Raw genomic sequence first — 26,938 nt, forward strand, 5'->3', positions numbered from 1 at the left:
ATTTTCAACATAGGCTTTTCAAAGTTTGAGGGTGTGTGACATCTGTTTCAGTGTGTCCTCGGTGGTGCCACAGGGATCAAATTTAGGTCCACTACTCTTCCTTCTTTGCATCAATGATATATCATTGGTTTCGAGATGCAATTTCATCTGTATTGTGATGACATCAAAATATCATTGCCAATCCATGGTATTAAAGATCATCACCTTCAAGCCTGTGATGGTGTTATCTTTTATTTGAAAGGTATACACATCTTTCTTTTGTTATGTTTTGATGACCAGCCTGTTGCACAAAAGATGATTGTTTCAGGTTTGAGCATATTGCTTGATTCCAAGCTGTTAAAAGTCCCTTATAGAAAAGAGAACTATCTAATGCTGTATTAATCATTTTTAAGATATAATCTTGAATATGATTCTGTCATCTGGAATAGAGTTGAGGTATAACTGTGTTGCTGTTGAGGGAGTTCAGAGGAAGTTTCTTTCTTGGATGGCCTTCAAGTTTCCTGGGGTCGTTATCAACCTTGAGAAAGGTGTAAGCCAAAAACTTGGGCTGTTGATGGAGAATCATCATCTTCAACTCGATTTGTTTTCTGATCAACCAGAGGTAGTATATTAAGGTCCTCAATCGTTCTATTTTCCTTGCTCCCCTGGTTCTCACTGAGTGGCTTTTCGTCTTTTTTTCCAGTAGGTGGAGCGGCACGGGTGTAGGGGTGTCTAGGAATCGTGGTTAAAAAACAATAATGCAAATGGAATATTTTAAAGTACACAGAAAAATACATCTTACTTCCATGTTTTATTTTGGTTTTTAATCCATTAACAATATCATTAAAAATGTATCACAACCAAATTACAATAAAATTATCAACAACATTAAATTACACATAATTGTATGTACATAATAGTTACACTATTTTCCATAATTCGTAAAGCTAGAGATGATAAAATGGCATTTGTGAAACTAACAAGCTATTGTAAAAAATAACATGCCACCAATAAAATTAAATAATATTTGAAAATGTACTTTCATCACTTTAATAGGGAATGTAAACATGTTAATTACTGAACATTTGTTTAATATCTGATTACAGTGATTCTTGTTAATTCAGTGATGGCATAGATGTAATCTGGAAGTTAGCTTAGATTGTCCATGAACCAAGGCACGTCTCTGGAAGAGAAGGGAGTGAGAGGTAAATCGTAAGGCATAGGAAAGACCGGCATATCTCCAGCTACTTCTTCCTTTATTGGGAAACTGTTAGACCCCACCTGAAACAGGAATAAATAAAAAATAAATAGTTTTATAATAATAATGATGATGAAAGTAAAAAAAATGCATAAATATTGCATGCTGTTTTAAATGTTTTGTTGTAACCTATAATTTTAAATAACAACGTAACACTACTTATTAACCGTTTGCGCTTGAAAAGGCCAGCAGCACTGGCCACACCAAGGTTGCAGACAGCTCGCGTTAGTTTTGCCATAGTTTGTCCTCGCAACTCGTATGGCCAGTACAGACGGCCACGCTACTTTCACTGACAGCTCGGTGGCCATATTTGTTGTTTGCCTCTTTAGATCGGAATTCTTTTTCAATTTCCTCCGCGTATTTGCATAGTAATTTACAATGTTTAAAGAAGAAATAGAAAATAATTTGAAATTTATTTTTAATGAATCTTTCTAATACAAGGATAAACATACATTAGGGAAATTTGAACTCTTATACATATTAGAGTTGTTAACAAAGATATGTAAATAAAATGTTATAAAGCAGGCTTTTACAGGCTTTTTATGCTATACTCAGACATGAACTATTTTACATTTTTCTCAGTCTTTCAAGTCTCCAGGACCTTTTTATTGACAGTTTCACACAGATGGATGGACAACAACACGATCAGTAAGGATATGTCTGGACCTTAATATCTAATCTATAATTAGCTACTTGTAAAGTAATTAACTTACGTTATAAATAAGACAATATTTACTTTTTATGTATATCAATAATTAAGTTAAATATAAAACAATACTTGCTTTTTATGTATATTAGTAATTAATTTAAATAAATATACATTTTGTAAAAATAGTTTTACAAAATGTACTAACCTATGATGTATGTATGTGATGTATGTAGAATTGTATCTAACCTCAAGTTAGTAAAATTCGAAACTTTTTAGAATGTTACAGATCGTTTATTATAGAAATTTCTGTATGATAGTATGTTATTTTTAAACTGATTTCTAAAAGATTTAAAAATTCAGTTAAAGAGATGCCCATTATATGATTGGTCTCCTGTTACATCTGATCATTATATGATTGGTCTCCTGTTACATCTGATCATTATATGATTGGTCTCCTGTTACATCTGATCATTATATGATTGGTCTCCTGTTACATCTGATCATAACTCCTAATTTTTTTTATTCAACAACAAAAACTAAACAATTTGTGGAGAACTTGTTAACTAAATCTATTATGTAAGCACAACATTTTACAAAAACTTCAACGAATTTGAATCACCAACCCAAAAATAAGTGAAACTAATTGTAATTTTAAACTGATACACACCACAAACTTGGGCAGGAAAAGGACACCAGCCTCGTAGGACAGGATGCTGATGGCTCCAGCTTTGGTCAAGGAACCCCACGCAGCCTTGGAGAGGTTGGCAGAGGTCAGGTGGAACCAAGCGAGCTGAGACAGGTCAGGTGACACGCGACAGTACGTCTTGATGTGTGGCATCGCTCGGGTGCGATTCCGGCTGTCGCTCTTCCACTGGCTGCAGCAATTAATAGTTACAAAACAATTAACACAATGGATCAGTTGTTTCAAAACTTTTTAATTCTCGATATGATTGCAGTTCTTTGTTGTACGATCATAGTATTTATTAACCAACATTGAAATTAGCTGTTAGTTTTCATTGAAAACTATCATCATTCTGTACCGTAAATTAGTTAATTAAATTTCATACAATGTAAATTTCGCAACCTAATCAGCCAGTATAATATAATATTATTTTACATCCAATGTTCCGGAACTAAATTATTGGGCGGAGTAACTACCTAATTGGCACGCGTATGAATTTTTTTCTTCTAACCCTTTGTAGCAGCCCAACTACGTAACCGATCAGACCTCGCGCGCTTTGTCCGCGAGTTTACGTAGCTGATGTATCTCACGTGTTGTTTGAATAGATGGCTACCACTTCCGAACTTCTACTCCTCTTCTAGAAATAACCGTTCTTAGACTACAGCTTCAATGTCTCGTGCCAAGACGCCGACACCCGGGTTGTGAGTCTACCTATTGCGAAGGGAAGTGAAATATTATTGTTTTGTAAAGTAAAACGTCGTACGCATAATTCAATAGAACATTGGATATTTTAGGCCCACCTAGAAGATATACTTTTTAGTTATTATATTCTAATTGGCAGCAACGTGGCATTACATAACTTTTCCTTTACCATCTAAAAGTGGTGCTTTTAAGTTTTCGTAATTAAACTGAACTTATAAGTAAACTTTGTATTTCTAGTATTTATTACTACGACCTCAGAAGTCACCACCCCCATGTGTTATCGTCATACGGTACAATTTAAATATCAATACCGTACCAAATATACAGTTTTTTAATGCTTAAGTTTTAATTTTCAGTTTTTTTTTTTTTTTTTTTTTTGTTAAAATTATAATAGCATGAACGCTTCAACATAGCTTCAGGTGGTAAAAAGAAGAAAGGAGAATATTTCCTATTTTATTGATTAGGATATTAACCAAGGTTTCATAAATTAAATTAGCACATCAACTACTTAATCCTACTTTAGTTAAAATTGGTTCCCAAAACTAAAAAATTTACTAGAAATAAAGAAACAAAAAATACAGAAAGTTTCAGTAAATTGATCTGTGTCCATAACTTATAGGTATGATTTGTCTAACTGGTTTTGTTTCACTAAATAATGTCAAATTTCCAAAAGTTTTGCTTCCTGCATAAGTTTTTTCATTCACCTCATCTGGGATTAACCTATTTAAACCTGTACATAATTAGCCTTATTATGAAGTATATGCCCACAATAACAGATGATTGCAAGGCTATTAATTTTGTTTAGTACCCCAAAAACTTTAGAATTCTGGATAAGGCTAGTTATATTCTTCTAGGTAATATTATTAAATTGTCATGTTTCTAAGTATAACCCCTGTGTATAACATAATTATTTATGTACTTGATTGATTCTTTCCGTCTCAAAATATGTTGACACCATCAAGACTACAGGAGCATCACAAACACAATGGATTGATTCAACATCAGAGATAACCAGTGAGAATCGAGTCTGTGACAGTGTCAGACTTCAAATGCTGCACTAAATGGAAGGTGAACTGGAGGAGACTCAATATGATTCCAAAATTAGATAATTTCTTGCATTATTCTAGTTTTTAAAGCGGAACTCTTACTATAAGTACTGCTGAAGCCAAGGCTGTTTCTCGTGAGTTTTCTTGGAGTAGGGGAGGCAGCCTCCTCCCAGCAGTCCATCATAGCTGCCCGCCACATTGTCGAACGTGGGATACACCTGCGGGGACGTTTCTGTATTATTCTCATAATCCGTAACATCTGCATCTAACTACAACTGTTTCCCATCACCGGTACTCACCAGTCGGATGGGTGGTGCTGACTGGAGGGCAAGGCCCATACCACCACTCATGGCCTGCTTCACCTCCCCACAGAACCAGGCTGTGGGCTGGGGGCCCAGGCTACCGATGGAGGAGCACTGAGCGATGATCTGCCACGAGGGTGGAGGACTACTACTCTTGGGCGTGATCTGGACATGTCGCTTGAGCAGTGAGCTCAGCTTGGCGTGTCCCCACTTGTCGGAATCCACACCTTTGTGTGACCCGGGAGTTGACGCGACAAAGAATACACTGTAAAATCACAAATTATCATGAACACTACAGTTGATTCCCAAGCTGACACTATACAGTTCAGTCAAAATTATAAGTCTAGAGAGATGGCTACAAGTCACAAATTTTGATCAGAGTTAGGGATAGCACTGGTTCAAATCTGTTTGTGACAGTAGGCTACCACTTTTATCAGTACTGGTAACTTTGTACTGTGAAAACAATACCCACCCTCTCTAATTGCTGATCCTCGCACAAATCAAGTGGCCCATGAGGATGAATAAAATGGGGAATAAAAAGGGGACTAACCTCTTTGTTTCAGAAAAAGAAGAAGAAATCTTATACAAGAGATAAACAGAAAGATCCAGGATAGCGTTGAATAAGAGCATTTCACCCACTATGTGAATGTCACACACTTTGTACTTAGTCGACAAGAGATCTGTTGAGGTCATTTCTGCTCACAGTAGGTAAAACATGAAGTGAAAGCAGTTTCATGTGATTCTTGTTTTTTTGTTATTTTTTTACTTGGCTCTGTGTATTTTATAACTGTTAAATTATGCATATGCATTTTATCCTATCTTGTATAGGAAAATGTTTCACTAACACTGATATGATGTTAAAAAAGCTTATGGGTAACGTATTAACGCTTTGCAATGTATTCATAAAAGTGCAGAGCTTCAAAAACCAAGGCTACAATTTTGTTCATTTTCAAATTTTTACAAATTGAAATTGTCAAGTGACTGGTTACAAAAACTAGAACACACTTGATATGGGAGAAGTCCGCCCTGCGTAGTTTACTAATCCAGGGCTGCAGTTCAGGTAGCCTGTAGGCTGACAGGTACAGTATCAGGTCCTGCTTGAAGTTTGTAGGTGACTCCCCCGCAGTGGAGTCGGTGTCCAGGGGCAGGGCAGGACAGAGAGGAGACAGCCAGACACCTTGCACCCGATTGTCCCAGTCCGACTCTACCAGGTTGGCTGTGTGTACGCACACTCGTACACTCCCGTCTCGGTACGCCATCACACACATCTTCCTGCCACAAACATACCAATCTTAGGTATAATATCAGGTCCTCCTTGAAGTTTGTAGGTGACTCCCCCGCAGTGGAGTCGGTGTCCAGGGGCAGGGCAGGACAGAGAGGAGACAGCCAGACACCTTGCACCCGATTGTCCCAGTCCCGACTCTACCAGGTTGGCTGTGTGTACGCACACTCGTACACTCCCGTCTCGGTACGCCATCACACACATCTTCCTGCCACAAACATACCAATGTTAGGTATAATATCGTCTTCCTTGAAATTTGTAGGTGAATCCTCCGCAGTGGAGTCGGCATCCATGAGCATGGCAGGACAGAGAGCAGGATTAAACATTTATATATAATATTAATATTTTATATATATATATATATATATATATATATATATATTAATATTAATAATCCGTGTATATATATATATATATATATATATATATATATATATATATATAAGTGAAATGCTGTTCGAATTGACTTCGCTAAAACTCGAGAACGGCTTGACCAATTTGGTTAATTTTGGTCTTGAATTATTTGTGGAAGGCCAGGAAAGGTTTTAAAGGTGAGTACATATGATAAAAATGCTAGGAACTTAATAAAAACAATTTATTTTCTCCTTAGATATAGGGATGGTCGATTATCATTGATTTTCAATGATCATTGATGTTGGACAATAAAACATTGATGTTTTAAAATTGATTTTGCAATACTTAAAACTTCATTACATCTATTTCTCGATTTTAATCATTTATTCCCGTGAGGACGACACAAAGTTTGCAAAAAACACTGATGTTATCAATTAACATTGATATTTAGAGCTTGATAAACATCAAGTATCAATGTTCGGCTACCGATTAAAAAACATTTTTTTATTTAATATATCAAAGTAATCAATTAAAAATTTATCACTTTCGATTGCAGTTGCTGAAACCAACTAAACTAGTTAATACTATGAATTTCTATTCATACAGACTCATGATCTATAAAGACGAAGTAAATCATATTTTGATGTGTCAACGGCTTTTCCATCAGTTTGCAGTTGACATGTATGGAACACTGACATGTTGTTAATTTTGGCTTACTTCAGTTGTTTACTGTCTATCAGATTATTTTTATGTCAATTGATAAATCTGAAGTTTTGTCACATATTAAATTTGTGAACGCAACCATAATATTTGACATTTGCCAACCAATAAATATAATTTTTTTGCTGGAATTTTTCTATTTATGCCTGGAGATCTGAAATTAACTCTAAAAAAAAAAACAATAAAATAATCATAAATAATAATAAACAGACTGAGTACTTACGTATGATGGCTTCCAAATGGAGAAGGAGGTTTCACGTTGACAGCTGTTACATTCGGAAACTTCAACTTATCAACGTCCATTTCTCCATACAATAACGTGAGTGGTTTACCACTGTAACAATTGATAACATACACTTTATAGGTTTAAGTATTAATATTACTATTCCAGTCTTAGAACACAGGCAGTTTTCGTACAATATTAAGTAATGATAGATTCTAACTAAAGATTTCAAGGTTATGTGAGTGATCAATTTCAAAAATCCTCAATTGCTATCTATATAATATTTTATATAAAAAAATCTGTCAAAAAATGAATCAAATGATTTCAAAATACAAGAATGTCCACATATTACTATATTGACAACCCGCAAAAAGTTTCATCATTGTAGCTCTGATTCTCTTGGAATATCCAGTTTTGTTTTTTTTTTTTTACACAAGTAAGAAAAACTCTTCAAAAAATAGTGAATCCGGATAATATCAATGTACTATAAAATCACAGATGTGAAAGTAGACATAGACGTTTAGCATGAAAGCAGACGTTCCAAAGACCACTAACCAAAATTATGAAATTAATACCATACTATATGGAACGACAGACACAACCTGACTTACTTATTGTGAAGTGTGAAGCAACAGCGCTCTGCAAATCGCAAAGTTCAAGTTCGCAGGGCTTTGGGTAATTACATATTCAGGCCCCAACACAACTTTATACACTAAAAGAGTGGTGTGTTTCTTGTTCAGGATTAAACAAAACAACTAACAATATCCAGCCTAAAATTTATTTTTGAACATTTATTTTTTTATATTTCTTTTAAAGTGCCGTTTTCCTTCAGCAATTTAAATTTAGGTGCCTCAATGGTAATGAATTGTTAAAAATATGACTGCCAATTGCCTTGATGGGGAGTCTGGTGCTCAAGTCCTCTTAACTGCTTTATCACTGCTCTCTGCTATGTGCTGTCACCATATGGCAACTGTTGGAATTGCTACTGAAAATAACTACGAGGGTCGTCCATAAAGTAACCGCCGTTTGGGCGTGGCACGATAAGTAGTGGGGGTAGCGCCGCCATTCTCACATCGGTGTGTGCAGCCGTTCAGTACGCTTCTAGCTGTACAAAGGAGAGCATCGTGCGATTGCACGTTCTTTTGGTACAACGTAAAAACATGAGCGCCGTGATAGAAAATCCCGCCACGTGTGAAGTGCATGGTGTAATAAGATTTCTTTCTGTGGTCGAAAAGTTACACAGCAGCTGAAATTCATCGGGAATATTGAGTGCGGTGTATGGACCAATTATGAGCGAAGGTGTAGTCCGTCAATGCAATGGGGTCATACCGCTTCGCCAAGCAAGCCAAAGAAAGCTTGCCAATCTTTTTCAGCGAGAAAATTGATGGCTAAAGTTTTTTGGGATGCTAAGGGCATCTTGCTTGTTGATTTATGGAGCGTGGTACGACCATTACAGCTGTAGCTTACTGTGAAACATTAAAACGGCTACGACGAGCGATTCAAAACAAGCGTCGTGGTCTTCTGACATCTGGTGTTGTGTTTGTCCATGACAACGCCCGCCCTCATACAGCTCAAAGAACGACAGAACTTTTGAAAAAGTTCAAATGGGACGTTTTTTTTACCACCCCCCCCCCCCCTACAGCCCGGATTTGGCTCCCAGTGATTTCCATCTTTTCCCGTACATGAAGCGGTGGCTTGCATCTCAGAGGTTTGCGAGTGATGAAGAGCTTCAAAACGCTGTAACATGTTGGCTACGTTCCCAGGCGGCAGATTTTTTTTAAAGACGGAATTTAAAACACTGTTAAAAGATATGATAAGTGCTTGAATTTGTATGGTGAATATGTAGAAAAGTAGAGAAAAGCTGCAGTTTTAACATTTATATAATAAAATTTTTGTATCTCAACTAGTTTATTTTTTATTTCAAAACGGAGGTTACTTTGTGGACGACCCTCGTATTAACAGTACTGTTGCCCTCGTTCATCGCATGTCTTTATGCCTACTGATGCTAACTAGGCGTAATACATGAAAAGTTCTATTGATCTCTTCATTGAAACTGATTTAGCCCTTTCTTATCAAAATTGCTTCTAACTTATTTTGATATTTTATCAATTACTAGGCCTATTTGTAACGTTCTCCAGCTACTGCTGCTTCACTGACATATTGTTATGTTGTTTTACAGTTCTTTATACAAGATACATTGTCTTACTTTAATATAACAATACAAATGAGTATTGATTTAAATTTAGTGGCCACGACTAATTAATGCCTATTATGACGGCCAAAGTCGCGCCCGGGACTATATAACAGCGCTTTGTATTATTCATATTAAAATGCCAGCAAAATAGTCAAATTCGGTATCATTTTAAAGATGAAGATTTGTTATAGTACATATAATCGCGACAATGCATAATTTTGTGGAGGCAGTGCATTACGTCATACTTTGTTTTGACGATACGTTACAACTCCATAATGCTGACAGCTGACTGCGGTGTTGTGTGATTTTCAAACATGGATCGTGATGCTTTGGAACATTCTAGTGAAATTCGGGATGTTTTAGATGAATATGTATCTAGTGAAAACGGTGCAAGTGACATTGAAGCTCCTGATACACCTTCAGACGTTTCACTTCGTGATTTTTCAAGTGGCAGTGGTGAAGAGTACGTACTGGACCCTAATGAACTTTGAAGCTAGGGTCAAATTACGCCGGTGCACAGTTAGCTAAATCAAAAAAAAGAGGCCGAAGCAGAGTTTGGTGCCCAGGCTGTAATACAGGTGTGCTCAGAGAATGTTTCCACTTATTAGAACATTTCTGGAAACCCCTTAGGCCTGAGAGAAAAAGAAAGGCATCACAAAGCAGACACTCAGAGTAAACACGGAGACAAAATTGTGTATATACTTGTGATTTTTTCAATTTTATAGCTTGGTTTTTAGTTTAAATATAAACAAAGTTTATATATTTGTAAAACTTATTAAATTTGGAATAAAATGGCTATTTTGAAACTGTGTTTTGTGTACAGAGTGAAATCTTGAGTAGTGGATGTTAGGACATGACAAAATTGTGAAAATTTTATTTTACTTTGAGGGCTACATACCTGGACAGAGGGCAAGTACAATACTGTTATACTTCTTTTATTCCTTATTGTTTTTTGAATACATTGATATATAACATGAAAAATTTAATTACAAAATTGTATTTTATACGGTTTTTTAAAAAGAGAACTGTAAAAACGCCAAAAAAGCTGTGGCACTAAGGGAGTAGGTATGTGGCACTCGGAGGGTTAAATACCACCAAATTATTGAGAATTTAATAAAAGTTTAAATTATGTATAATATGTATTAGTTTTGTTTGAATTGAGTTGTTAAAATAATAAAAAAAATAGTGAGTTCTCATGCGACAGAGTGACGTATTCATCAATTCGGCCCGGTAGCTCCAGAAGCATATTGCGGTAATTCGACAGGTAGAGGGTAATATTAATGGTTGATAATTTATATTAAACATAGAATATATAACATACGAAGGGATAACAAAAGTCATGCCAGCATCAACTCTATCGTAAGTCTACCCTGTTGCAGAATAATGCGTTTCCATCTGGTTAAACAGTAAAGTTGGAAGTCTTCGAGGGTTAACATTGTTATTTTGGGGGAAACTTAGGATAATTTCACAACAGCTGACTCTAATATTTGGAGCCATTAAAGGAAGTATTCCAGTTAGCAACCATATCGCTCTGGTTAGTTATCTAGATGCCCAAAAAGTTGCAGAAGAATAGTGAAGGTGCATAAGACATGTTTTACATTTCACAAAAAGCAGCAGTTTAAAATTTGTTATGTTGTTCAAATTTTTAAATCTAGTTTTCATTGTAATTAAAATAAATTATTAATTAAACCCGTTGCTATTAAATGAATTTGTAAAACTGTGTATAAGAAGTCAACAATTTATTTTAAAGGTACGTCTTTCAATTACGTTACTATATTTTTTTAGACTTTGTTACAATTATTAAGTAACTAATTGTATAACAAATCTTTCAGCAGCAACTCACACTTGTCATTATACATTAAGATTACATTTTACTAAGCTGTTGTATTAGTACTAAAAGGAATTTAGTTTATAAAAAAGACGTTTTTCCATGAAGTAATTCAAGACTAAATATGTTAAAAACTATAAATGAACATTTTTAATCAGTCTATAATCTTACCGTTGTTGAGCTGTGTAATATTGTGCCATGAGCCATCCGAATTGCACCATGAAGTTAATCTGAAGAGAAGATTCCAGGTCTCCAAGAGATGGATCCAGAATATCTGTGATAAGTCAACTTTATCTCATATGAAATGCAACATGAACAAAATAGATAAACCATTAACAGTTCCAATAATTCCTGGTTTTGGCAACTATAATGATTTAAATGCTGTAATAATATGAATTTAATTTCTTTAACTGTGTTGTTGAACTACAAAAAAAGCTTTAACATTTTTTTTATATTAATGCATATTACATTAATTGAGCAGAGCATTGGGACTAACGCACTAAAAGCACAGAAAAATAAAATAAAAAAATACAGCCAAACACCAAACTACATACTTCTAAAAATGTAGCAAAATTTAATTATAAATAAACCAACTTGTAATTATTTAACCTTTCAATTTAGTTTCATGTACCTATACGGTAACATACTCACTATAACAAACCACAAAATCATAGTGGTTTTACATGAATCCTTTTTTGTGGATTGCAGTTATTTACTCACTACATATATAGAACAAATAATTCTATCTTTTTGTCGGTACTACTAGGTTTTTGTTTTGTTTTATTTAGTAACTTTTTATTCCATTATTTAAATATCACCTGATAATTTCAACATTATAGAACGCAATGTTTGCTGCTGTTTAGAATGGCTTAGGTTTACATTGTATTCATTTCAGTGTTAAAATATCCCTGTTTTTCTCAATACAGATTATGAATCTAATTATTTTTTTAGATTTACAATAAGAGCAAAATAGTGTGCATAAGTGTTGTTGCTTGGTGAGCTTTGTACAGTAATGTAATAAGTGATCCTAATATGTTTTATAGTTATTCTTATACTATATTTTAAAAGTAGATCCAAAAATTGGCAAATAACAATGCCAAGGTGGTTGACTTACAATATCAGTGGCGGTACGCTGAGTGGCTGGGAGTAGATGGGTCCATAAAAAGTCCCACGTTGAAGGTTTAATAATTAACAATTTATATTTGTGCTTCCGTAAGTTTCTTGATAAAAAATACAATTAGAATTAGAATTCATAATTAATAATAAGAGATCTTTCTGGGGGGGGGGGAAATGATAACACACATGATAACAGCTCTTGATAGTGCAGTAAATTTGTTCTGGGCCAATAACCTTATTTGTAACCACGAAAAAATGCAATCACTTTTAATAGATTTATAAAAAAATATAGAAAATAGATCAGTAAAACTATTAGGCCTTCACATTGATTCAAAATTAAATTTGGGAACCCATATTGATTTTGTTTGCAGGAAAATTTCTAGGGTGAGCTATCTTATCTGGAAATTAAGAAACATTGATTCAATTGAATACCTTAGAATAGCATTTTTTGGGCTTTTTTAGTTACATTTATGCTATGACTTGCTTTTGTGGGGACATTCCTCTTTAATCAGCGACATTTTATTGATTAAAAAAAAAAAGTAATTCACATAATATGTTGGGCTGGCCATGAGGAGCATTGTCGCCTCTTGTTCATTAAACTTAAAATGTTAACTGTGGTGAACTTGTACATTTTCAGTAAATTATGTACGTAAAAAACAACTTAGCTGAATTTGTCATAAAAGAAAATATACATAGTCATAATACACATGGAAAAAGCAAAATTGACATCCCAATGCATATATTAATAAAGACCAAATCACACAAACTGTATAGTGTCTACTTTTTTAAATAAATTACAACTATCTACTAGAACTGTGCCTATAAGTATTTTTAGGACTAGAATGTACAGCTGGTTGCTTAAAACTCCATTTTACTCTATAAAAGAATTCTTTAGCTGTGAAATTACTGTTAATTTTAATCAGGCTAATACAGCTTTACTATTGATTTTAATTAGGCTACTTTAGTTGTACTGTTAATTTTAATTAGGCTTATATTGTTTTAAGATAGTTTTCTGTATTTTAATTTTGATATTTATGAACAAAACCTATTTCATTATGTATGATCAATGGTTAATAAAGATTATTTGACTGATTATTTAAAAGTGACAGTATATCTTCACTAAAACTTACATTAAAAGTCTATATACTTTATCTCTTTGGACTCCATGTGACAAAATTTTCAGTGAAAACTGTGTGAAAATCCCTAGATTCGTCTCATTAGTGACAGTATGAGAATACCAAGTGCTACGATATCAATAATTGTTATTTCTTAAATATCTTCTTTTACATTTTGAAGATCTTTTATTTGATACAAATATTTTAATAGTTACTACAAACTAAATAATTTTAAAATCCTTTTAAGAATAGATATTATTTTAAATATTTTCAATGGTTAAGACAAGAAATATCAGCAAATATATAACGATTTTGTCCTTAATCTTTTAACACCAAGGATTCTCAAAAATCTTTCAGACAAAACAAATTTAACTCCAGGGTACAAAGAGTTCACAACAATAAATTACTACGATTTAAACTTTCCAATCTTACCAAACATCTGTATTGACAGCGGCTCCTTGTGAGTTTGTCTGGAGTCAGTAACAGACGTGAGGAAGAAGTAGTACGGAGCAGCAGCTTTGTGCTTCTCACAAATGTTGCCCTGACTTCTCTTCTTCACATCTTGGAAGTACTTCATTGCCTCGTCCATATTCCGAGCTTGCTGCATTCTATTCCGATGTTCCTCACTACTGCATTGGCACCAGAGATTAATACTTAAATAGTTCTTGACACATACTTTCTTTATAGATTATTTAGATTGGATTTATGGACATAACAATAACTAATGAAGCGATCAATCCTTACTATCAGTAACACTGGCAAAGTGAGGTAGATAAAATACATTTAGTTCATTTACAACAGTAGCCTAAGTATAATACGAGAGCTATCCAGAAAATACACTAGGTTTATGTCTGTAGCCGTTAGGGTTTGGGCTAGCAAGCTGTTTTGGCATTGTGCCATGTAAATGTGAAGTTCATATTGTTTGAACCTGTTATTCTGAAATGTGAATTTGCCATGAATGTCTCAATTGAAGAAATCCATACGTTGCAAAGGTGTAATCAGTCATTGGCAAAAACCATTTAAATGTATTGGCAATTGTTTTAAGAGTACAAAAACAATGAAATTTATATCATAAATGTAAGTGAATGCTTGTACATTAGGTTTAAAATAGGCCAAATAATGTGCACTAAGTAAGAATGAAGTGGATGAATAAGCACCATGAAAATTTCAAGAAAATTATGATTTTGACCATAACAGAGCTCTTGCTTAGTTTGTTACAAACATCACAAAGTTTCAATTAAATTCATGTCAAATCAATATAGAGTTTTAATTTAATCAGAGCTTAAAGGCTCCATTATCACATTATCTGTAACATAAATTTCTGTCAATCTATAATGTAGCATATCACGACTACAATAGGAGTTATAAGTCTCAACGATACTGAAAATATATATACATACAAGAATCTACTCAAATATGGAATTCTTACTTTGTTATTTATAAAGTTACTACATGAACTACAGTCAAGTCAACATACAAAACTCTACTTAAATGTCTTACCTTAAAGCCACATCTGATGAGTCCTTAATTCCTTTATTACTCTGGTCTCCCATACTGGATCCTGTACTTGGAAATTGTTTTCCTGTTGAGCCACTTTGATTAGGGCTAATTCTTTTCTGTTCAGGTGGTCCTTTTTCACTAGAGCTCCAAACGTCTGTACTTGAGCTCTGCCGCTTCCTTTGTGAAGTGCTACAAAATTAATAATCTTAGGAAAGGTTTAGTTAGAAAGTTGTACTGAGTTGAAATATAGTTAATTGAAAAACGAGCCACTTTTGAATTATCAGAAAAATAAACAGAACAAATAATTAAAAGGGTAATAATAGGAGAGGAAATGATTCATAGGAAGGGCTCTGGGACTCACAATTCTGACCCTATTCATGAAATGGGTGACAGACAACCTGATTCTATAAAGCTTCCACTCAGCTCTGGTAGATAATTTGTTTTACTGAACTATATGTAACTGTTTTATTGACCTCAATACTGAACTTTTAAAACAGTTAAATAGCCTCAAAGACTCCTCTACATACTCCTCAATAACCCATTTTTTGTCACTTTTACAGACAGCCAAATCCTGCGGTAAGTGATCGTGCAAGTGATTACAATTTTATTAACACCAATACTATACTTCCGAGACAATGAAATTAAATTGAATGTTGAGGTCACCAACCATTCAACACGGGAATTTCACTTACATCTGAATATCAATGAAACAGGTCACTAGAAGACATTATCTCTAACAGACCAATCATATCAGATGGCATCCTTCTACAGTGTAAAACAACTGCTCCTATACCGCAGTCAAACTAACCACACTCGGAACACTTGAGTTAATCACTTGAGTTCAATGACAACTGGCTTATCACTGGAAGTCCACATTTAACATTTCTCTTGTTGGGTATATTTTTGCAGGGATGCTAATTTGGATATGAATAAACTGCACTAATAATGTAATGAAATAAAGAAACATTCAAATGTAGCTTAGTCAAGAAAAAGCACTTAAAATTAGTCATTAGGTGAGTGAAGAAACTGAAGATGCGCATAAGAGGTAGTTGATGGTGAAGATGGGCAATCTGTTTTCACTAATTAGAAACATGGTATTCACTACTTTATTAAACACAAACTATAATATAGTTGAGAGAGAAAAGACAAGATTTTTAAGAGTTAAAAGAAGCTTTTGTTGTCCAATCAAGATATAAGTGAATGTCCGCACCCACCATCTTTGGTCCGTACTCAAACTTAAAAGTCCATGCTGGGGATGCACCATCTCCAAAGGCAGACATTTGGAAAGTAAATGTACTTTCTCTAAGATAACTTGGCCTACTAAACCTGTTTGGTTGAGACAAAACACAAAATACTTAGCCAGAGTAAAGGCAAGCCCACCACTTCCTGCCACAAGATGTCTAATGAGCCAACTTTAATTCTTGCTGGTAAGAGATCTTCAGAAGAAAATAAGAGGAGTTGAACTGCTGCTTCTCAATCTCAAAGCCAATATTCTGGGAATGGCCTTAAGAGTAATATCCACAACAAGGTAGAGAAAATTGACCAAGGATTGCCCTGTTTCACACCACAGCCTACACAAAAAAGTTATTACCCTCTACCATTCCAAATACTTTCAAACTCTTATCACAGAGGTTTCGCAGTTGACACATACTCGTGACACCCAATTTGGCATTCCTAACCTGCAAAATGACTTGTGCTGTCAAGAGCCTATGCAATATCCAGAATTGCAAAGTGAAGTTGATTCGATGTAAACTTCAACCATGCTACTTGACAAGACTCATCGTGACACCTTCAGCACAGCAATATTATCAAAACGACGTCGATGCAAACAATTACAATCGCTTCCGGAGGCACTGAGCCAAAATCTTATGGAAACACCTGATTATGGTACGACTAAAGTGATACCCATGAGCTGAAAGTTTGCAAGCTGAACAGAATCGATTTTTTAACTAAAATAGTCCCACATATCAAAAGATTGTGTCAGAAATGTCACCAGAGCCAAGGACAAGGTTGAATAAAAAGACTTAAACAGAAGCTTTAGTGGCATTCCATTCTCTAGAGCTAAAACAACCAAGTGCAGGTGCAGACATTATATCACCATTTGTGGATCACCATCATTGAAATACGAGATCTAGCAGTAACAGTTTAGTACAAAGAGAAAACAGGTAGTTGTATCATATTTCCTTACCTTGAACTTTCTACAGAAGAACTTGGTTTTTTGTTTTCTGAATTAACGTTTGTTGTTTCAGTTAGGCCTATACTTAATTTCTTGGCCTGAGTTTCATCAGTTGTTGGATTGCGATTTGTGCTTGATTTTAAACTTCTGAGAATATTCAACTGTTCTAAAACTGTTTGTCTGCTAATTTTAGCTCTGAAATCTTCAGGCAACGATTGTAAACCCTTCCTTTCACAGGTTTCTAAGAGATTATGTACTGAAAAATATCATAAAAAACAATATGAATTATGACGAATAAGCATCAAGAATTCAAGAAATGGTTACAGCAACATCTTATACATCAATGGGACTAAACCCAATGTTCAAACATTTATAATTTTATTAAACGTAAAGTTTTTTTATTCTTCGCTGAGAATAAATTAAACATATCTCGCACGTTGGCCTAGAAGTTAGTTTCTTTCCCCCTGAGTTCCCACATGATAATGAGTGGACCAGGTCTACCTGGTTATAATTTGTCAGTTACTGTACTTCATTTGGTGCTTTGTCATTTGTTAACAATTTGGGTTTGAATCAAACTCAAAGCCTATAGACCTGTTACAATACAGTAAAGATATTTGCTCTTCTGTATACACATTGGTAATAGAAAAATACTGAAACTATTGTGTACTAGTTATAAAACTAATTAAAATAATAATAAAGAACTGTTTACAAAAATATTACTAATTAGACTTAAATACTAATTAGAAGCTAATTAATTAATATGACTTTCATTACATTTACTAAAACACATATTTTGCTTCCACTGAACAACGTTCCTAATAGTAGGGGAGCCCAAGTGGGGATTTTTCGCGTTACTAGAGCACATCAGAAAATTATATGGGGAGAAATGTCGTACCCTGTAATGTACCCCTAGCACATATGAACCTTTAATATAGGGGTCTGCGTTAAGGGCGTTATATAGACCGTCAGACTAGTAAAAAAAAATCGATCCTCAGAAAAACTCGTGCACGTCAGATAAATACAAGGTAAGTTAAGTACATGTAGAACAGTGTAGATTTCAATAATCGGACGATTTAAGCGTGGTTTAAGGAAATAGGCAAGTCACAAAGGTGTAAAAAAATACGTTACCTCGAAATACTCAAGCGCGATTGAACTTTTTTTATTTTGAAGGAAATCTTTTAAGGATTACGGAAAAAATATAATCATGGGGTGAGGTAGCTAAAACCATAAATAAAGGGTGGAGCGTACAGTCGCTGAGAACTGTATATTTCCCACTCCGTGCCTCTCTTTCCTTCTCACTCTTTCTCTGTCTTTCGCTCTCTCGCACCATCCGCACACTACCATCTGCCGCCATAATGCCATTTCAGCTGATCACAATAACAACGTGTTTTTGTAGAAGTACAACGTTTTTATTTATTTGTTTGATTGTTTAATGCAATAAGTTTTATATACATTACAATAATGAGTGATATAAGTGTGAAATGTGTATTTTGTGGAAAAGAAATGTGTGAAAAAAAAAACAAACAAAAAATTTTTTCAAATGGTCAGATGAACAATATTCCTCCACATTATTGTCACATTATCATTCAGAACGGTCAGGTTTTTTACATTTTCACAAATCTGTCATGACTTTCGATCACATCCAAATCATCAGTCATTTAAATAGGATACTTTTTTGAGTTTACTAAACATTCCCTCTGAATATCTGACACGCTCGAATAAATTTTTTTTTTTCTATCCCTTTTTGTGGTCACCGTCCACTAATTACTCGTCAGATTAATATCGCTCAATAATCAGAAAGACATAGCGCGTATACATTATGAATGTCTGACGCGCTCAAGTATTTCCATGTGAATGTTTTTTTTTACATTTTTGAAAATTTGTCCACGCTTTCCTCCACACTGAAATAAAAAACTTAACATAAACTTTTTTCGTTTTAAGACTTAATCTTCACAATCCTATAGGCCCCCATGACGCTTTAGTCACTGCAAATTTAGCATTCCGGGCTCCCCTACTATAAACTTTCCATTACTATGTAGGTATACGAAAATAAATGGAATCTATACTATTTTTTAAATCACTTATAAAATCTGTGCAAAAACTGGAATTGTATATCCTGTATAAAAGTTAAATAAAGTTATTTATTATTATTATTAATTCCTGAAAGTGTCCATGGGAAAACATAAGAAAACTCAAAAAGGTTCAGTGTGGGGCAAAAGTGTTATTACCAGACAACTTGTGCTTCCAAGACTAACTATTAACAGCTGACTGATTAACAGGCAACCATCTTGATTTTGGCCCCAAACAGTGTTATACTTGAATCACTTTTACAACCTGTTTTTAGTAGTAGAAGTATGGGAGTTAATCAATATTTTTATTGGCTATTCAGAAACAAATTTCAACTTTTTTTTCTTTGTTATTCAAAAAAGTACACACCTAATGAGAAAAACTAAAAAAGTGTTTAGATGCATATTCATAAGCCATCAGTATAACTCTATGACCAAAAATGAGGGCATAAAATTGCAAACACTTCAAAACTTGTTCTAAAATGGGGTAAAAGTCAAGGTTGGTTCATAACCACAAATTTCAAAGGAGTTCCTAAAAGGTTCACAAGAAACATGCTTTGCGTCAGAACAGCCACTGTAGACATTTGAATGCTACATTGTGATGTCACGTGGCCATATCCGTAAACAAAATTTTCGTGGCTAGTAGTATTCTTGTTCCCATTCATCTGATTTCAGTCTGTGTCACCTATTCCCTAAGAAAAAGTGACAGCATCTGAAGGGATATAATTTTGAACTACTGATAACATCCAAAGGATGTTGGGCTTTAGATTATTCCAGTTAAAGCTTCTTGAACTGCTATGAAAAATGAAACACCTCTATCAATGCAAGACTGTTTAAAGAAACAGCTTTGAAGATAAGAACGTGATTATTAAAGCTTATTTTTATCGGTCTCCTTACTTTTCTGTGACATTTGATATCTTTAAAAATAAATATAAAACAAATAAAACATATTTTTTAGACGCTTTTTGAAGTCCTGACTTTTGAATGTTGCCTACTCTATACAATTTATATCGTACGATTCTAAACTGAAGACAAATTAATTCAGAATGGTTATGCAGACGAAAAGTAAATTAACAGAGTACATAGCTCGCCTCTATATCAATTACAGGTGAAGTATGGTCTGCACATCAACCTAGGGAGTTAAGCAACCGGGAATGTTAAGCAACAAAAAATGAAAACTCAATCACCCCATGTGACTGTCAAATGGACAGTGTTCTGACCAGTTTAGTTGAGACAAGTGTAATCTTCATGAAGCAGACGATATGATTGCAACAAATACACAAATCAGCGATGCCTCCGATGCTAACCAGGAGTGGAACGGACATCAACCTTGTTTCTATTAGTGAAAATAATATTATAAACTCATTCAGTGCCTTTGTGACTTAGTATACATATTTATTTTATGCAGTAGAATTTGAAACTTTTAATATTTTTTTTATTGCTATGAAACTGGTTTATTCAGATTTCTTATACCAAACAGACATTGGTAACAAACTTGGGTGGGTTTCTTTCTTTTTATGTACAATCAATTATCCATAAAATGTTATTATATGTAGTGATAATATTACATAAACAAAAACACACACTGTACTACTTTGTAATTTTATAGTTTTATCGTCAATATTATGTCAGCATGATAACATTACTATAACTCTGTTTGTTTCATTGAAGCCAGTGTAGTGTAATGGTACTATTTATGAGAATAAATCAATTTTATTCTTAAAACTTACTATATATTCATAATTGTTATGGCTTAATAAATACCGTACAATTCACATAAAACATTTTGAACTAGGTGTGACACTGATAGGCTGGATTTCAATGTTTTAATTTTTATGTTTATGGAGTAAAATGCACTGTATTCAAAAACACTACATAAAGGAACCTTAAAGTAATTATAATAATTGACTAGTTAAACTAGTATTTACAATGTTGATGACTGAATTCTTGAAAATGGGCTGGATTTTTCCTATAACATCTATCACCATAGTCACACTCTTTTTTAATATTTCCGCTTCCACTGTTTGACTCTGTGTCTCTGCAATCTGAAAACATGCAATTCATGGATTAAAAATGTATCTTTAGCCATCATGGATGTCTTCTGTTATCCAAAAATTAACATTAGCATTGTTTGTGTTAAAAAGGATCACCATAGTGTGAAGGTAAGGCTGCTCTTTCTTACCGAGAGGGTTTAATTCGAGGGATTCCAGGGGGGTCAATTAAAATTTGCAAATGGGTTTCGACCGTTTTCCCTCAAAAACTTTAATTAAATGGAACTGCTGATGTAGTCTTTATCAACTTTATTGATCCCAATTACAATGCTTTACAACAATGAACTGTAGAGATAGATGATATTCATTCTTCTTCTTTAGATAGAATGTCAGTGTTCTTAAGATTTGTCCAATGTTGGATCTCTGTGTACTCATTCAAGAATTGACATTCTACACATATAAATTATCTACATTTAATTTTATAAATGTTGATAAAATTTACAACTTATTGATGTATGCAGAAATATTTGGTATTATCCGCAGGTGGCTCTGTCCCTAACTACTATTTGTTATTAGGCTATATAAGTAGGTAAATACATATGTACATATTATAAAGAGAAACCGTTCAAGTTAACATTTATGAGCGCTCACATGATCTGAGCTTGAATTTCAGTACCTACTATCTCAAGGGATGTCTTATTTCACCACAAGAAAATGTGGGATGTGCCAGCCATGAAGCCCATACTGATGACCAGGGCCATTTCCAACCTCCGAACACGGCCCAGATCGTCCAAATTTTCCGACGTCAGATCACATTGAAAGATCTGGCATTTTGTTTCACGGATATTACCAATTTTCAGTATTTTAAAATTTTTTAACACTTGCAAGTTGGGTATTGGTGGTATCAATGGCACTGACCAAATTTTATACACGTATTGAGTTAGTAAACTAAATACCCACACTCACCAGGTATGAATTCATGGTTGAGATAGTTGTATCATTGCCTGCTGGCAGACTGACAGGATAAACAACTTATAATGGAGGTGGTGTTGATGTGTCTGGTGGAAAATTTAGAATAATTAAGTTTCTAGATTCAAAACAAATGTTGTATTTGTTTGAGAAAATCCAGAACAAAAAACGTACGATCCAGAATGATTTGTATGAACTGTAAATGGGTCAATCCATTTCAAATCACCCAGGTCATGTTGCTCAAAATTTTTAATTTTGCCTAATTTTTTTATTATGAGTTCCCTATGGGTAGACAATCACAAGACACTATTTCAAAAAAATTTTACAAGCCATAGTTGTTTCATGGCGGCCATTTTTAAAATGGCGGTTTTGCAGATTTTAGTAAAATACGCGGTTTGCGAAAAGTTTAATTGCCAAGCTATTTTTAAAGATATCAGAATAATCCAAAAAAACCAGTGTATTCAGCATAAAATGAACTTCAATTTGACATTATAATAATGTTTCTTTTGTGCAAGAAAAGTCAGTCAAACTTGTTCTGCAAAATCTCGGAAGAAAATCATCAATTGTTACTTTTTAAGACCATAAAAGTTTAGGAAGGAAAAGAGACTCACTACTAATATTTTATTTCTTTGTTGAAAACTAATATAAACTACCTACTGAAAAAGTTTTAGCCCTGAGAATGCTCTCCTTTTTTTTCTAGAGCTTTTCAAAAATGGCCGAAAGCCTAATAATGTCAATTTTCTAGGGTTAATAACTAAAAAGGGACTGAATGAAAATAAGTGAAAATTGTACAGTATGTTCTTTATACAAATAGGAATATCTCATAAAAAAATTATGACTGAGACTTAACTACATTTAGAGATATACAGCATGAATTTCAGTTAAAAGCGCTACCCTTTTTCTCGCTTGTGCGGTACCAAGTTAGCAAACAAGGCTTGTTTAAATCATTATGTTAACAATAAACTTATATTTAATGCTGAAAAACATTATATTCCTTATTTAAACCTACTTAGGATTTACAATAAAAATTATTTTAAACCAGAAAAAATAATGGTATAAATAAACAATACTCATAACCATAAAATAGCACTTGCGCACTTTAGGAAAAATAATTCAATGCTTAGATCTATTATACTGTCAAAATGTATATGCATTTTTAATTTATGTTCTAAAATATAATATTATTAAATACATTTTATAAAATACATGATGTAAAAATATATGTTAGTACCTGAGGAATATTTTAAAATAGTAACTCATAATCTTACACAGTGAGAACAATAGGTAAGAATTATAATTCTTCAACTTAATTTACCTATACAATTTTTTGTACTACACTTGAATAACAGTATCCACATAATATTGTTCTTCTGTGCATTTAGATTTAAAACATTGGTTTCAATTACTTGTTGGCTGCAATTTTCATTTAGCGAATTAAATAAAGATATTTCATTACATAGTTTCTCATTTATGTTTATTTATGTGTCCTACCAGACACGGTTGTTAGTTCCAGTGGAGTCACCTTTCGCACTATTTTTCTTAGCATGCACCCAGGCAGTGTCATTTTTGGAAAGCTGGAAGGCAGTTTTTGGTCCAGAAGGGTGAAAGAAATGCACCAATACATCATTGTTGACTTCATTTTTGTCTTCGATTTTACAAAGCCACCACTTGTCATCATAGATACAAGCAACATAGTCATTATTCGTAAAAGATGATACATTTGTGAAAAGTTATCGATGTTTGATGATCATCCAAAGTTTGAGCCTGCAGAAGTAACAAAACATCTTATTTGGTTGCCAACTTATGGGGATGTATCTGTGAAAGCTTCTTGTTCCTTTCACTGGTAAACAGCATTCAAATCTCTCGGTAAGTTTTGTTTCCATTTGCTTAATTTCAGCTGAAGGAACAAAAATATACTGAACTCCAGTAATATTTTCTCTACAATATTTGAACATATCTTGTAGAGTCAGGATATGTTCAGTGTAAGGTCTTTTAAGTGAAGCTCGTGTAACTTCTCGTTTTCGTGGTTCCCTCAATACTATCGCAAGAATTCTTCCCGTGTGAATGAGGCAAAGAAATCTCCAACCGGCAAATTAAAAATGTGAGCAACAAATTTTATTTTTATTGGGTGATTTGAAATGGATTGACCCAAATTCAGTGTTTATACACAATAACACGTAAGACACATGTGCAAATAAACATTGGTAGGACATATTATTATATAATAATAATAAATAAGTTAGTTAATAAGCAAAAGGTTCATATTCTGGTTTTATAGACAAATGGTTTATCTGAAGACAGTGACTTTACAGTGGAAAACAAGTGTTGTACTTTGTTCAGTAATAAATACATACAATTTGAATGGTTGGTATGATTTTACCAAATTTACATGTCTTTCTCACTGAAATATATTACAATGTAATAGAAAGATACCTGGTCAGTTTGTTTTTCAGGTATATAAGGATCTCATAAAGTTGAAAAATAAACATAAAAATGAAAGTAGCTTTATTTTCCTTTTCTATATGCTTTGTCAAGATCAACATTTAACTGACTTAATTGTGTCATTTTACTTCAGTTAACAACAAAACAAATGACACCAAAATCTTAATTTGATCCTAACAATTATCAAAATTCAAACGGTTTATGTCTACATGAGTGATAAACAGTAAAATTAGTACAGTGCTACAGTGACTTAGGCTACCTTGTGATTATGGCCCTGTGTCCGACAGAATGACTCGCACCAGTAATGCTGCCGTTTTATGATCCGACCTGCCCAATTATCTTGGCACTATAAGGTTTAAAGACTAGTATTTCTAACCTCAAACCCCTTGTCATGTTGTTTGAGGTAGGGCTTTTTGACTCCCCTACCCCCATAAAGTAAGTTGGGAGTAATTTTTGTTGGTTTTCAGAAACTGGACATAAAAAAAAACATTTTAGACTAAATTTAGTCAAAATAAGAAAACCTATTATAAAAAGGAGGTCACAGAACCCCTCTTCCTAAGGTAGAGTTGGGGTGAAAATTTATATTGTATAATGACTACTGGGCGTAGAAACAAACCTCCAAAATTTAAAAAAATTCATTGAGGGAAATGGACTAACCCTCAGAGCCTGGAGGGTGGTCATGAGTAAACATAACCTCCTTCCTGCAATGACACAAAATGGAACTGGTAAGCTAAATAGTTTCCTAACAATAATGAATACCATAAAGATGTAAAATGATTACTTGAAATATACTACTATCAGTATGAATTCTATAGTTACCTTTCATTTTGAACGAACTAATGGAATTAAGCTGTATAACTTGAAACTTTGTTTAATATAAATCTTTGTCAGTTCACTTGTATAATCACATACATTCCCACATGTTAACTTCAAAACTGGTAATAGATCTGATTCTGAAATACACTGTTATAAACCATCACTGAAGAATCAATCTTGAGAAACTGTTAAGATTGACTCAACAGGCATCAATCTTAACAACAATCAGGACTAAACGAGCACAAGCAAGAAACTAAATAACCTCAAATTTTAGTAATTTTACTAATAACGTTAGAATTGTACAGAAAAGACTCAACTCGTCCAAAAGTTCTCCCTCCAAAACTTTACTATACGAGGATTTCTTTTCAAAACAATAAATTTGTATGCAACGTACGTAGTAATTTCAATATTTCATCATAAAACAATTATATAAAGCATAAATAATATAATAAACTTGATTATACTATTGTCTCAGATTATTTTACGACAGCATTTTCTAGACTTTACTTGTCGTTAATTATTTTATTTACACTTTATAATAAAACAAAATAATAGTACGTGTAATTCTAACAGTTGTCAAACACGTAACTATTTACTCTAGCATGCTGGACTGCTGGAATATAAATCTCTGGATGTGCCGCCATCTGTAGCAGCTGTATTACAAGTACTTCAAAGTTTTTGTAGTAGAATAAAACCCCTAACGTCACCTTAAATGTAAAACCTTGTAAATCAAAAATATGAAATTTTACAGGAGGCAATAAAAACTGTTTTTTATTGTTATTATAGGACGTTTTAAAAACGGTTTTATTTTGAAAATAATAAAAATTTGTTTTAAATAGAATAACTAACTTTATTTCACCCTATCATTTTTGTTTAATAATTTAAAAATGACATACAAGGTTTGCATTTTAATAACACTTTGATGTACGAGGTTTTATTACTTATGTGGTTTTCATACTAGTCTGTATAATTGGGTTTCATATTAACTCTATTAATAGTCTATGGGAAAATAATATTAAGAAAATTGGTACACAATAAATATAAAATCCACGTTTATTCAAAGACTTATCAACAACAAATTGTTTACGTATGGAGATAAAAAAATTTCAAAAAACAAATTTACGCTCCTACATAAGAAACTAGAAATTAAAGGACAGAGTATCTGGAAGAATATAAACTAACTCTGTTTTTAAAGAAAAATGTATTTAAATGACTTGAGCATACTGAAAAAGAAATACTTGTAAGTGTTAAGGTATTACGATAAATGAGCAGTTGTCCTCCTCGCACAGATGCTTTTTAGATTCATTTTTGTAGTGAGGAAGGTTGTCGTAGAAGCTGTGCACATCTCTTTGGTAGCACGTTTTTCAATGACTGTAAGTCCTTGTACAATCTTGATTTGATGGGGATTTGCTTCGTATGTAATGTTTTTAAAGAAACTTCATATGGGGGCTTTTTGATCCGTTGAGGAAGATCTAAAAACTTATCCGAAAAGCTCAGCTTGACTTTAATTGTTCCTTCAGGCTTGTAT

General features: G+C 33.6%; 1 protein-coding gene across 2 annotated transcripts; it reads right to left on the reverse strand.

Moving 5' to 3' along the window:
* Positions 1 to 771: 771 nt before the first annotated feature.
* Positions 772 to 26,025, reverse strand: LOC124363123 (probable tyrosyl-DNA phosphodiesterase). 2 transcript variants are annotated; one of them, XM_046818257.1, is made up of 13 exons: positions 26,007 to 26,025; positions 25,414 to 25,547; positions 21,121 to 21,237; positions 17,139 to 17,382; positions 14,951 to 15,139; positions 13,883 to 14,079; positions 11,391 to 11,493; positions 7,198 to 7,308; positions 5,624 to 5,890; positions 4,616 to 4,883; positions 4,419 to 4,534; positions 2,554 to 2,761; positions 772 to 1,260 (listed from the first exon to the last, which is right to left on the reverse strand). In XM_046818257.1, exons 2-13 carry the CDS (start codon positions 25,418 to 25,420, stop codon positions 1,129 to 1,131), a joined length of 1,959 nt encoding a protein of 652 aa, XP_046674213.1. In that variant the 5' UTR covers positions 25,421 to 25,547; positions 26,007 to 26,025; the 3' UTR covers positions 772 to 1,128. The 2 variants fall into 2 exon arrangements, with proteins under 2 accessions (XP_046674213.1, XP_046674212.1); XM_046818256.1 differs by lacking the exon at positions 26,007 to 26,025 and having other exon boundaries at positions 25,414 to 26,005.
* Between the last annotated feature and the right edge of the window lie 913 nt (positions 26,026 to 26,938).

This window comes from Homalodisca vitripennis, chromosome 5, assembly GCF_021130785.1.
Source record: "Homalodisca vitripennis isolate AUS2020 chromosome 5, UT_GWSS_2.1, whole genome shotgun sequence".
Classification (NCBI taxonomy): Eukaryota; Metazoa; Arthropoda; class Insecta; order Hemiptera; family Cicadellidae; genus Homalodisca; species Homalodisca vitripennis.